At 40.6% G+C, this 13708-nt stretch overlaps 1 protein-coding gene across 23 annotated transcripts in view; it reads left to right on the top strand.

Moving 5' to 3' along the window:
• The window catches only part of USP54 (ubiquitin specific peptidase 54), a 124081-nt gene that overhangs the window by 89781 nt on the left and 20592 nt on the right, over positions 1–13708 (top strand). For 18 of the 23 annotated variants that reach the window (XR_009448356.1, XM_059662358.1, XM_059662362.1 and 15 more), the window contains 5 exons: positions 97–328; positions 6488–6612; positions 8743–8910; positions 11318–11452; positions 12381–12576. Coding sequence is in view for 22 of the 23 variants with exons in the window: in XM_059662358.1 (XP_059518341.1) it covers positions 97–328; positions 6488–6612; positions 8743–8910; positions 11318–11452; positions 12381–12576 (856 nt within the window). In the remaining variant the exon portion in view is untranslated. The remainder of the gene's footprint in view (positions 1–96; positions 329–6487; positions 6613–8742; positions 8911–11317; positions 11453–12380; positions 12577–13708) is intronic. The other 5 variants (XM_059662366.1, XM_059662372.1, XM_059662369.1 and 2 more) reach the window with 3 other exon arrangements.

Genomic DNA, 13708 nt, shown 5'->3' on the forward strand with positions numbered 1-13708 from the left:
TAAATGAATAGCTGGAGGGAGGAGTTAGTCATGCCTTCATTTGAAGCAGCTGCTAACTCTATCTCCTTTTTCATACTTGTGCTTTGATCGGGATAGCAAAAGAATTTACACCAGATGACCTAAGCAAGCCACCTGCTTACGACCTTAAAACTGGTGGACCAAGCCCCCAATACAAGCCTTGGGGCCCAGCACGGCCAGGCTCTTACCTGTTAGAGCAGCACCCTCGCCTAATCCAGCGAATGGAATCTGGCTATGAGAGCAGTGAGAGGAACAGCAGCAGCCCTGTCAGCCTGGATGCAGCCCTGCCTGAGAGCTCCAGTGTCTGCAGGTATTGTTTGACCTTTGAATAGTGGCATTGTCCCTAGCAGCAGTATGAGCCACCAAGAGGCTTATCAACTCAGGCAAGTAGAGGGGGCATTTTATTACCATCTTGTGGGCAAGCAAAGTATTGTGCTCTATCAACCTTCTATGACAACAGCCCCCTCTGCTGGGAGAAAGAGCAATGGCATTTGAGAAAGAAGAGAGGAGAGACTACTTTATTTTTATTGTTGACTCTATTACAGATGTCCCCCATTTCTCTCTTCCTTCCCCCTCAACTTTGCCTTTCTTTACCCTACTCCCGTCCCCCTAGGCCTTCACCCCATTATTGTCTGTGTCCAGGGGCTTTCGGGGTTGATCTCTTCTTGCACTTCCCACTCCCCTCCCCTCTGAGATCTGTTAGTCTGTTCCATTTATTCATTAGCTTCTAGTCCCCATTTTGTCAGTTTATTTTGTTCTTTAGATTCCACATATAAGTGAGATCATGTGATACTAGTCTTTCTCTGAATGGTGTATTTCACTTAGCTTAATAATCTCCAGGTCCATCTATGCTGTCTCAAAGTGTAAGAGTTCCTCCTTTTTTACAGCCAGGGCACTTGGGCTGTTTCCAGATCGTGGCTATTGTAAATAATGCTTCTATGAACATAGGGGTGCATATATTCTTTCTGATTGGTGTTTTGGGATTCTTAGGATATGTACCCAGAAGTAGGATTGCTGGGTCAAAAGGCAGTTTCATTTTTAATTTTTTGAGGAAACTCCAAACTGTTTTCCACAGTGACTGCACCAGTCTGCATTCCCACCAGCAGTGCAGGAGGGTTCCCTTTTCTCCACATCCTCGCCAGCACTTGTTGTTTGTTGATTTATTGATAGTTGCTATTTTGACCAGTGTGCGGTGATGCCTCATTGTAGTTTTTATTTGCATCTCTCTGATGATTAGTGACCTTGAGCATTTTTTCATATGTCTATTGCCCATCTGTATGACCGCTTTGGAGAAGTGTCTGTTCAGGTCCTTTGCCCATTTTTTAGTAGGATTGTTTAGTAGGATTGCGTGATGAGATATATAAGTTCTTTATATATTTTGAAGATTAACCCCTTATGTGATGTATCACTGGCGAATATGTTCTCTCACATGTTCCCTTTTTTTTTTGTTGGTGATTTCTTTTGCTGTGAAGAAGCTTTTTAGTCTGATGTAGTCTAATTTGTTTATTTTTTTTCTTATGTTTCCCTTTCTCTTGGAGACATATAGGCCAAAATATTACTCCGTGAGATTTTACTGCCTATGTTTTCTTCTAGGATTTTTATGGATTCATGACTTACATTTAGGTCTTGTATCATTTTGAGTTTATTCTTGTATATGGTATAAGTTGTTGGTCTAGTTGCATTTTTTGCATATACCTGTCCAATTTTCCCAGCACCATTATTGAAGAGACTATTTTTACTCCATTGTATGCTCTTGCCTCCTTTGTCAAATATTAATTGACCATAAAGGCATGGGTTTAGTTATAGGCTCTCTGTTCTGTTCTGTTGATCTATATGCCTGTTCTTGTGCCAGTACCAGGCTGTTTTGATTACATTGGCTTTGTAGTATAGTGTAATATCGGGTATTGTGATCCCTCCAACTTTGTTCTTCTCTCTCAAGAATGCTGAGGCTAGCCGTAAGCAGTTTGGCTCAGTGGATAGAGCGCCGGCCTGCGGACTGAGGGGTCCCAGGTTCGATTCTGGTCAAGGGCATGTGCCATGGTTGCAGGCACATCCCCAGTGGGGAGTGTGCAGGAGGCAGCTGATCGATGTTTCTCTCTCATCGATGTTTCTAACTCTCTATCCCTCTCCCTTCCTCTCTGTAAAAAATCAGTAAAATATATTTATATATATAAAAAAAAAAGAATGCTGAGGCTATTCGGGGTATTTTTTGTTCCATATAAATTTTTGGAGTGTTTGTTCTAGATCTGTGAAATATACCATTGGTATTTTAATAGGGATTACTTTGAATCTATAGATTACTTTGGGTAGCATGGACATTTTAATTATGTTGATTCTTCCAATCCACAAAAACAGTATATGAGTCCACTTGTTTATATCTTCCTCTCTTTCTTTTTTTAGTGACCTGTAATTTTCCGAGTACAGGTCTTTTACCTCCTTGGTTAAGTTTATTCCTAGGTGTACCTTATTTTCATTGTTGTTGCAGTAGTAATTGGATTGTTTTCTTGGTTTCTCTTTCTAAGAATTCATTATTGGTGCATAAAATGCTACCGATTTCTGAATATTAATTTTGTACCCTGATACTTTGGCAAATTTTTTAAATGTAGTAGTTTTTTTGGTGGAGTCTTTAGGGTTTTCTATATACAATATAATGTCATCTATGAATAATGACAGTTCTACTTCCTCCTTTCCAATTTGGATGTGTTTTATTTTTTTCTTCTCTGATCACTATGGCTAGGACTTCCAGCACTATGTTGCATAAGAGTGGAGAAAGCGAATATCCTTGTTTTGTTCCTGAGCTTAAGAGAAACACTTTTAGTTTTTGCCCATTGAGTATGATGTTGGCTGTAGGTTTTTCATATATGATTTTTATTATATTGAAGTATGATCCCTCTATTCCCACCTTGCTGAGAGTTTTTATCAAAAACGGGTGCTGGATTCTGTCAACTGCTTCTTTTTTGTGTCTATAGATATGATCATGTGATTTTTATCCTTCATTTTATGTATGTGATGTATCAAATTTATTGATTTGTGATTTGACTACATCCCCAGCATAAATCCCACTTGGTCCCAATGTATGATCTTTTTAATGTGTTGCTAGATGTGATTTGCTAATATTTTGTTGAGGATTTTAGCATTTATGTTCATCAGGGATATTAGCCTATAATTTCTTTCTGTGTAGTATCTTTGTCTGGTTTTGGAATTAGGATAATGCTGGCTTCGTAAAAAGGGTTTAGAAGTCTTCCTTCCTCTTTAATTTTTTGGAATACTTTGAGAAGGATAGGGGTTAGGTCTTCTTTGACTGTTTGGTAAAAATCACCTGTGAAGCCATCTGGTCCAGGACTTTTGTTTACTGGGAGTTTTTTTATTTTATTATTATTGCTTCAATTTCATTAGTTGTTATCAATACATTCAGGTTTTCTAATTCTTCCTGATTCAGTTTTGGAAGAGTGTATGCTTCTAGGAATTTGTCCATTTCACCCAGACTGTCCAATTATTGGCATATAGTTGCTCATAGTATTTTCTTACAATCCTTTGTATTTCTATGATGTCAGTTGTTACTTTACCTCTTTCATTTCTGATTTTATTTGAGTCCTCTCTCTTTATTTCTTAATGAGTCTGGCTAACAGTTCATCATCTTGTTTATCTTTTCAAAGAACCAGCTCTTGGTTTTGTTGATCTTTTGTATTGTTTGGTTTTTTTTTTAGTCTCTATGTTATTTATTTCCGCTCTAATCTTATTTTCTTCCTTCTACTTACTCTGAGCTTTTCTCATATTTTTTTTTTCTAGTTCTTTTAGTTGTAGGGTTAGATTGTTTACTTGAGATTTTTCTTGTTTTTTAAGATAGGCCTGTAATGCTATGAACTTCCCTCTCAGGACTGCTTTTACTGTATCCCATAGATTTTTGGTTTGTTGTGTGTTTGTTTTCATTTGTTTCCAGGAAGTTTTTTATTACTTCTGTGATCTCATTGGTAACCCATTCATTGTTTAATAATGTACTATTTCGTCTCCATGTATTTGAATATTTTTGAGTTTCTTTTATTGTAATTGACTAGGGGCCCGGTGCACGAAATTCGTGCACTGGGTGTGTGTGGGGGGGTGTCCCTCAGCCCAGCCTGCTCCCTCTCACATACTGGGAGCCCTCAGGCATTGACCCCCATCACCCTCCAATCGCAGTATCGGCCCCTTGCCCAGGCCTGACGCCTCTGGCCTAGGCGTCCGGCCCGGGCAGCGGGGACCCACAGCTGCAGCGGCCCCACAATTGTGGGCTTCACTTTAGGCCCAGGCAAGGGACCCCTAGCTCCTGGGACTGCCAGCTTGGACCATGCCCAGCTCCCATCGCTGGCTCCACCCCTACTTCCTGCTATCACTGGCCAGGGCGGCAAAGGCGCCTGATTCTCCAATCATGGCTGGGGGGCAGGGCAAAGGCGGCCCCAGGGCTGCCTTTGCCCTGCCCCCCAGCTCTTAGCTCCCCCCTGGGTTTCCGATCACTGTCAGTGGCAGGGGGCTTCTTCCTGCTTTCCCTTTCGCCTCCCTGCATTGTGCCTACATATGCAAATTCACCGCCATCTTGTTGACAGTTAACTGCCAATCTTAGTTGGCAGTTAACTGCCAATCTTAGTTGGCGGTTAATTTGCATATAGCCTTGATTAGCCAATGAAAAGGGTATCGTCGTACGCCAATTACCATTTTTCTCTTTTATTAGTGTTGATGTCTAGTTTCATGCCACTGTTATCCAAGAAGATGCTTAATATGATTTCAATCTTTTTGAATTTGTTAAGACTTACTTTGTGTCCTAAGATGTGGTAGGAGAGACAACTTTTAAAGTATTATGTATAAAATAATTGTTTAGTAAATAATTTTTAATAAAAAATGGATTAGTGAATCAAAACTTATAGAGTCCTAAGATCAGAGATAAAACCCAATTGTTACTTATTCTTGTCTTTCATTTTAGGATAGGTTCTTGCTTTTGGGGGACCCTGTGTTTTATAAAGCCAATCATATTCATAATTACATAAGGTAACAATGACAACTTAATATTGCTCATTGGCTGGGTAGCTCAGTTGGTTAGAGCATTGTCCTGATATGCCAAGGTTGCAAGTTCAGTCCCCACTCAGGGCATATACAAGCATCAACCAATGAATGCATAACTCTCTCTAAAAATCAATAAATAAAAATAAATAGTGCCCTTGCATCTTGTCCATAGGGCCCAGTTTGCTTTATAAATTTTAGCTCTCCATATATATTTTTTTAAAATATATTTTATTGATTTTTTACAGAGAGGAAGGGAGAGAGATAGAGAGTTAGAAACATCGATGAGAGAGAAACATCGATCAGCTGCCTCCTGGACATCTCCTACTGGGGATGTGCCCGCAACCCAGGTACATGCCCTTGACCGGAATCGAACCCGGGACCTTTCAGTCCGCAGGCCGATGCTCTATCCACTGAGCCAAACCGGTTTCGGCTCCATATATTGTTTTTACTGAGTTGTCACAGAGGCAAGTTTCCTAACAGTACAACAACTTTGAAAGGAGTGATTATATCTTCTGCAGGGGTGATAACCACATCCTCATACTTTCCACTGCTCTTCTCTGTCCACTGGACCCTGTTCAGTTTTTTTTAATATATACATATATATTAGTGACCCGGTGTGCGAAATTGCGTGAGACCAAGACCTGCAGGAAATCGCCCGAGACCCGGGACCCCAGACACCGCCACGCTGTGAGACTCCCCTAAGTCCTGCTGCGCTGCGAGACCCAGAGTCAAATCTCCGCCCACCCATGCATGCCTCACTGTGCACGCAGCCTCACCCACCCACACGTGCCTCACCGCGCGTGCAGCCTCCTGGTGACCCGTCTTTGGTCATTATGGCATTAGGGCCACTGGGTTTTTATTATATATATATAATATATATATATATACACACACACACACATATATATTTATATATATATTTTAAATATATGTTTATTGATTTCAAAGAGGAAGAGAGAGGGATAGAGAGATAGAAACATTAATGATGAGAGAGAATCATTGATTAGTTGCCTCCTGCATGCTCCACACTGGGGATCAAGCCCACAATCCGGGCATATGCACTGACCAGGAATTGAACCACAATCTCCTGGCTCATAGGTCAATGCCCAGCCACTGAGTCACACCAGCTAGGCAGACCTTGTTCAGTTTTAGTCATGAGAATATGTTACAAAGGAATAAGAAAGAAGAAGGCAATCCATATTAGAGCATATGTTTATTAATTCATTAAATAAGGTTTGTCCTAGATGCACAGAATGTGATTGAGGTGAAATAAGATGGGGAATAAGTATTTCATTTTTTTCAGAAATAGTTTAGCAGTTACTTTAATTACACTAATTCAATAATTTGTTGGTTTTTTGAGGGAATTTTGTCCTAAGAATGTTGCTAGTTATCACTCTTCTACTGCTTTCACTAGACTCTAGTTTCTCTTTTGAAGGGATCCAAGTGCTAAGAGATCAGCTGGGTTGGCACCTTCCTGGCGTCACATCCCAAAATCTCACAGCAGTAGCATCCTGGAGGCGGACTCTAGGAGTGTCTGGACAAAGAATCAGCCCCTGTCAGGTAAGCAAAAGGACAATGGATTTGGAGGACTTGATTTGTCTGCCAATTTTATTTGGGAAACAGCCTTACCTGAGAACATATGAAATTAGAGGACAGTTGCACTTTGAGTATTCCATCAGAATGTAAATGTGGAGGCATTTGAGCTGCTTTGGATGATCTATTTTTGGTTTATCACAACTTGCCTGATTGTTTCTTTCTACCTTGGAAAGACCCCTTGTGGGAGCAAGAAGGAACAGAAATTTGGTGAATGGTGTCAGTAGTATCTGCATTCCGCAGAAAAATAAGTCTAGGGCTTTCCTTGGTGTAGAGGCAGCTTCTTGGGAATGTATTTCTTATTGTTTAGTACTATGAATTGAGATAACACAGGGGGACATGTAGACTGTGGACAAAACTGAGAAATAAGTAGGTCAAACCTACCCTTACCCCTGCCTCCATACCCTGTGCAGTACCCTTGTTCTCTTTCCTTCTTGAGTTGCCTTGTTTCCTCATGCTCCCTCTTCCTCAAAACAAGCTCTGAAGGAATGATGTGACTCCCTCATATTAAATATAAGTGACTGAAAATAGTTAAAAATATGCTTTCTCTAAGAGTAGCTAGCATTTTAACAAGCCAAAATCTGAAGATAAGGCAATACTGGAGTTTCAGATAGAGATTTGAGGTAATCATAGGTTTTAGCTCCTTTTTACATTTCTCTCACAACACACATATACTTCTAGTGCATATTCCACTTAAGTGGAGACCCAGTCCAAATGAGGAAGGAAGAAGGAGAGAGAAAGAGACATCAGTGATGAGAAAGAATCCTTGATTGGCTGCCTCCTGCATGTCCCCTATTGGGGTTCGAGTCTGCAACCCAGGCATGTGCCCTTGACTGGAATTGAACCCGGGACCCTTCAGGCCAACAGGCCAACGCTCTATCCACTGAGCCAAACTAGCTAGGCCTGATCACTCTTGTAAAAAATTACATAAGTAAAATTGATCCAACGATTCAGTAACCTGCCCATTGCCTTTTCAAATTCAGGGTACCAGTGATAGATATGATTATGGTATATATCTCTCTACATCTTTCTCTATGCTAATATAAGTATATAATTAAGTTTATTACTACTGTTTCTTAAAAAAATAAAATGAAGTCATACTATAGCTATTAATCTGTTATTTTGATTTTTCACTAAATATAGCATGAACATCCTTTAGATCTATGAACACTGATAAAATTAAATTTGTACTACTGTGGACATTTTACAAACTCATTAAAGAGAAGGTAGAAAGTAAGGATGCAGAATTGACTTGCTCGAAGCTTCCCAATGTATCAGTGACAGCATGTGGCAGAGAATGCTCCCTGATGGTTAAGAGCATGGATTATGAATTTGACTTGCTTGACTTTAATTCAGCTCTACCATTTCCATCAGTGTTACCTTGGGCAATTATTTACCCTCTTTTTTACTTAGTTTCTTCATTCCTAAAATGTGGGCAGTAATAGTATTTACCTCATAGTTTGTTGTGAGAATTAAATGGAATACTATATGTAAAAGTGCTTAAAACTGTGCACTGTTATAGTAAATGCTCAACAAATGTTAGTTGTCATGTTGTTACAAAACACTCAATAAATGTTTTTTATTATTATTACTAGAGACCCGGTGCGCGACATTCATGCACTGAGGGGGTGCGGCCTTAGCCCGGCCTGCGTCCTTTTGCAGTCCAGGAGCCTTGGGGAATGTCGGTCTGCCGCAGAGGCAGGAAAGGCTCCCGCCACTGCCGCTGCAGCACCGCTGTGCTCGCCAACTGTCACTCTGGCCTCTGGCTGAGCAGTGCTCCCCTGTGGGAGCGCACTGACCACCAGGGGTAGCTCCTGCATTGAGCATCTGCCCCCTGGTGATCAGTGCACATCATAGTGACCAGTTGTTCCGCCATTCAGTCAATTGGTATATTACCCTTTTATTATATAGGATTATTATTATTCACAGCCCAGGTCTCACACTGAATCTGATATGGAAAGCAATATTCAAAACATGAATTTCACATGGAGCTAAGAGTTCCAAGGGAAAAGCAGTACAGTGGCTGCAACTGCTGCAGAGGTTTAGTCTTGGTTATGGAAATGTGGTAACTTCCCTTCTCCCTTGCTTGCATTCCAGGTGGGGAGACACCTGCCAAAAGTGAATTGGATGAATTGCAGGAAGAGGTGGCCAGAAGGGCCCAGGAACAGGAACTTCGAAAGAAACAAGAGAAGGAATTAGAAGCAGCTAAAGGGTTTAACCCTCATCCCAGCCGCTTTATGGACTTGGATGAACTGCAGAATCAGGGTAATTGTTGTGAGCATTAGATTATTGGTGATGGGGTCAGCGAGAGAGGGAAGAAAAAATATTCAAGCTCATAAATTTCCCGTCTTCATTTTATTAGCAAAGTTATATTTTATTTTAATTCCGCCATTTTCATGAGAGCTAGTTAAAATAGGAGGTAACAGGCCTCTTGATTGGAGACAGGCACTGCTTTGGGGCCCATCTATTTAAGGCTTATAGATTAGAGATAGTATATTGTTTGTGAAAAATATTTCCCATGAACATCTATAGAAGGTGTAAATAAAACTAGTCACAGTTCAGACAGCAGGAAAGGGCAGTGTGCAAACCACACTGACTGGAGAATTCTACTTGCTGGGCAGAAACATACCTTCAGGATTTCCCACCGGGAGTTCTAGGGAAGTCATTCTACCAAACAGGCTCTAGGAACATAGAACCTGATTGCCTTCTGGTCCTCTGATGATAAATTTCCCAATCTCATATGATTTTCATGAGCTTTACTTAAATTTCTTAACTGCCCCACATCTGTCACTTTTTTCCTTCAATTGCTTTAGGATGTCTCTTTGTCCAAGGTCAGACTAACCTTCAAAACAGGAGTTCAAAAAAGCTGAGCTATCTATTTAGGCCCTGAAACCTATATCTCTGTTGTGTATTTTTTAATAAAATGAATTTATTATTCTCATTATTCAGAATTCCTGGATGTAACAAATTGTGCTAAACCAGCATAAAGAATAGGAGTCAGTGCTATTTTGGGTGGCTGCTTTCTGTTGATCACTTTCCCCTTTTTACTTAGAGAAATTTCCTGGGCTAATTTGGGGGCCACTTTTCTCCTGTAATCTTGCAGTCTTTTGATTTAAGTCTATTGTTGACTTTTATTTACCAAGGCATTGTATTTATCAGATTTAAATTCCTCATTCCTTAGCTATCCCTAAGGATAGTCTTTTCTTCCTGTTTATCCTCAAGATGTATTGCATTGGATCTCAGGTTTATGCTGCTTTTGAAAGAGGAGCCTTTTCATCTCCCTCCTTTGCCTTTTTACCTCCCTTTGTCTGTAGGGTAGTAAGTACATTAAAGTTGAGATGGGATCCCTCTGGCTATATTTCATTTTCAATTTTCCATACACTTTGATTCAGTATCTTTTGAAAAAGCAAGAAATGGAGTGCTAAGATTCTAGAGGATACGAATTAAAATGTAGTACAGTGATTGGTCAACTGTAGTTTCCCTATATCTCTGTAGAAAACTTTAATGACTGTAGCCACCACCTGTTATTATAAAGGTTGAATAGAGTCAGTTGATTTCAAATAATATAGGAATTCAGGCCTGGAGGTCAGGGGATTACGTCTCTGGAGGTGGCATAGAACCTGAATGCTAAGTTCTTCAGAACCAACTTGCTACTTTCACCACCTTCCCATTACTCTTCAAGAGCCATGGTGAATTAGGGAGTGAACGTTAGGGGTGTGGAAGAGCCTTTCTTTCCATGTCCAACTAAAGGTAAGTGGAGGATTAAGACATTATGGGAGAAATGAGTGACATTTTGATTTTTTTTTTTTTTGTGAGCTTGGGGAAACTCACCACTAATCCCAATTGTAGATGAACTTATATTACAGCTTACTACCAATCGATGGTTATTGAAGGCAAAGGAGTACCTAAACTTGAGGAACCTTTTGCAGAAGTTGCCCTCACAGTACTTTCTTGCTTTTTCATCTGGCTCTGTACTTGGACTCTCCTGCACCTGCTTTGGCACGCATTCACTTTCAGGGGAGGAAGGAATATCTCATGCTCTCTGTATGGGAATGTAACTTTTGTGAGGTAGGTTTGGTGAGCAAGGACATGATAAAAGTAAATACTTAGCTGTGCTGATGAAAGATATGTGTATGCAAACCAACAACCAAGGCAGTTCAACAGATATATTGAGGTTAGGAACTGTAGACTTCCTGTGTCCAAGAGGCGTCCTGGTCTTCCAGATGAGGGTGTTTAGAAAGGACTGTGAATTGATGTAGGAATGAATTGTTTACAGATGGCTTTTCAGAGTAGTGAAGCCACTTTTGCCTTAACACAGCAGCTGAGGTTTCTTGGAGATCTGGGGTGTTCTGATACTAGTTGGCAAGATTGTGGAAAAAATGGTCAATTCAGGCATAAGAATCTACCTTCTGCTCTAGACAGTGCTTTATTCTTTCCTTGAGGTCTTGGAGTTGGAATATGTGGTGGACAATGACATACCCTCTTTCATGGCCTTGGGTAAGGTGTCAGTTAAGGCAAAAATGGATGTTCTACGTGTTTCAGAGAATTCTTAATAGCAATGGACAGTTGGAATAAGGGTAGACCGAAGGCTCAGCAGCAGGGATCTCTGTGCATTGAAGGGAAACAACAGTACATAGGAAAAGTTGGAAGCAATTGTAATGAAAATGAAAAGTGCTGGCCCTTTCAGGGAGGAGTGACGGCTTTGAGAGGTCCCTGAAGGAGGCAGATTCAATATTTGAAGAGTCACGGCATCTGGAACAGAAGGGAGACTGTGCTGCAGCCTTGGCTCTCTGTAACGAAGCCATCTGTAAGTAACTCTAACCACTATGCCTATGGCACTTTTGATTAACTTCATAACAGGTATTAGTGTTGTCCCACTCAGGTGGGATAAAAGCAGCTTTTATGTCTCCTCACTCATTCTCCCAAAGTGAGAGGCTCTTTAGCTCTTTGCCCTTCGGAGTTCTACTAGTCAGTGTGCCAGGCACTGACACTGCAGCCTATGGATATTTCCTGGAATCATCTCAGCAGGAGTCCACAGATGAATCACCCAGCCAGGCCTACCTTCTTATCCCAGGACAAGTTAGACCTCAGATGTGAGGTTGGCTTGCTCTTTCTCTAGTCACTGACTAGTGAGGTGCAGCTTATGGCAGGAAAGAAGGAATGAATTGACTGCGGCTTCCCAGGCCTGTGACTTTGCACTGCATATGTGGTTCTTTATGTTTTTCCCCTGCCTTTCTGGTGTGCCACATCATTAGGGTACAACAAGGGACTAAGGCTTAGAAGTTGTATCTGGTTCGTAAGTGGGACCCACAAGAAGCTGTGTTCTGTAAAGACACATGTAGGAGTGGATCTTATTTCTGCTGTTGGCCTCCAGGAAGGGGGAGTTGGGAGCAGAGTGTGGAGACCAGAGTCGGACAGATCACTTGCAAAGGACAAGAGTGGCAACCTCTAAGATGGAAGCACCGATTTACCTTCCTAATTCATTTTAGTTTAACTTTTTGTTTGTTTTTAAAATTTGAATTAACCTGTTTAGCCTCCATGGCTTCTGCGAATGTTCCTTATAGCCAGGGCCAGCTCTGTGCCCTGACAGCATATGCATGGTCCACGCCTTACATTTCTGCTGCATCTTTTGAGTTTTACTGCATATCTTTGCTCATTTTTGGTTCAATTTTATTCTTTTTATTTTTGTTTGTATTTTGTGTTCTGTTTCTGCTATATTTTCTTTTGCATTTTAGCTAAACTAAGACTTGCCCTGCATGGTGCCAGCTCTAGCACGCACAGCAGAGCCCTAGTCGATAAGAAGTTGCAAATCAGTATTCGAAAAGCACGGAGCCTGCAGGATCGCATGCAGCAGCAGCAATCATCGCAGCAGCCGTCGCAGCCCTCAGCCTGCCTCCCCTCACAGGCAGGGGCCCTCCCTCAGCCAACAAGGTAGTGCCTGGGAACCACAGTAGTTCATGTTTGCCAGGGGAGGAAGAGCCCAGGGGTGCTCCATAGCCAGAGCTCTCATTGTCTTGGCGACTACAGGGGAGAGAAGACTCCTATGAAAAAACTTCTCTTAGGTCAGACATACAGTGAAAGTTCATCCCACTGCTGGTTCTTTTCTTAATAGTTCCTGGAAAGATGTAGGAAATGTAGTATAATAAATAGACCATTTGTTCGTATTTCCTGTGGGGGCATTTGTCCCTGGATTTGTGTAGTAACATGATTATTAAATTTGTACAATAGGCATTCTTAGACGTGGCAATCCAAGCTACATTTCATGTTGCAGTAGCAGCCATGTGAATTATTTGGGGATTTCAGTGGTTTATTGTCCCTCATGGAAGCAGAGAAAAGAGTCTTTCTTGCTCTGATGAAACCATAGAGAAGTGACACGAAGATTTCCTTTGTTTTGCTTTGCTATGGTTAGGACTGGCCATTAGTGTAGTTGTCACATTTTAGCCCTTGAATTTGGCTGTTCCTCCGAATAGGTAGATTTAAGTAAAAGTAAATATTGGCTTTTAATAAACCTGAGTAGTTTTCAGAACATAAACATTATAAAAGCAGCTAGCATTTTTTGGACATCTGCCTATGCTCAGGCACTAAGTTTAAACACTTTATGTTTTATTGTATTTAATTCTCACAATAAACTTAGGATAAGGACTATTATTTAGTGATACTGTATAAATAAAGAAATCAGACTTAGAGGATAAGATAAGTAAGGTACTATTATTTAGTGATACTGTATAAATAAAGAAATCAGACTTAGAGGATAAGATAAGTAAGGTACCCAGTATTATTCAGCTAATAAGTGGTAAAAGTGTGGAATTCAAATTCAGGTAGGTCTATTTGACTTCATTAGGCTTCTCATATAAATAAAATATCATATTTTCCATAATATTGTAAGAGTAACTGAGTGACTGTACCCACAAAAGTTTATAGCATATTGTCATTTAAATGTAATTCTTTTGTTGTATACTCCACCAGCAGAATGTTGTTATGAGAACCTGATCAGATATGTTTTGAATATAAGCAATTTAGGCAACTAAACTCTTTCCAGAAAACTTATGCTACTTGATGTATG

Source organism: Myotis daubentonii, chromosome 13 (genome assembly GCF_963259705.1).
Source record: "Myotis daubentonii chromosome 13, mMyoDau2.1, whole genome shotgun sequence".
Taxonomy (NCBI): Eukaryota; Metazoa; Chordata; class Mammalia; order Chiroptera; family Vespertilionidae; genus Myotis; species Myotis daubentonii.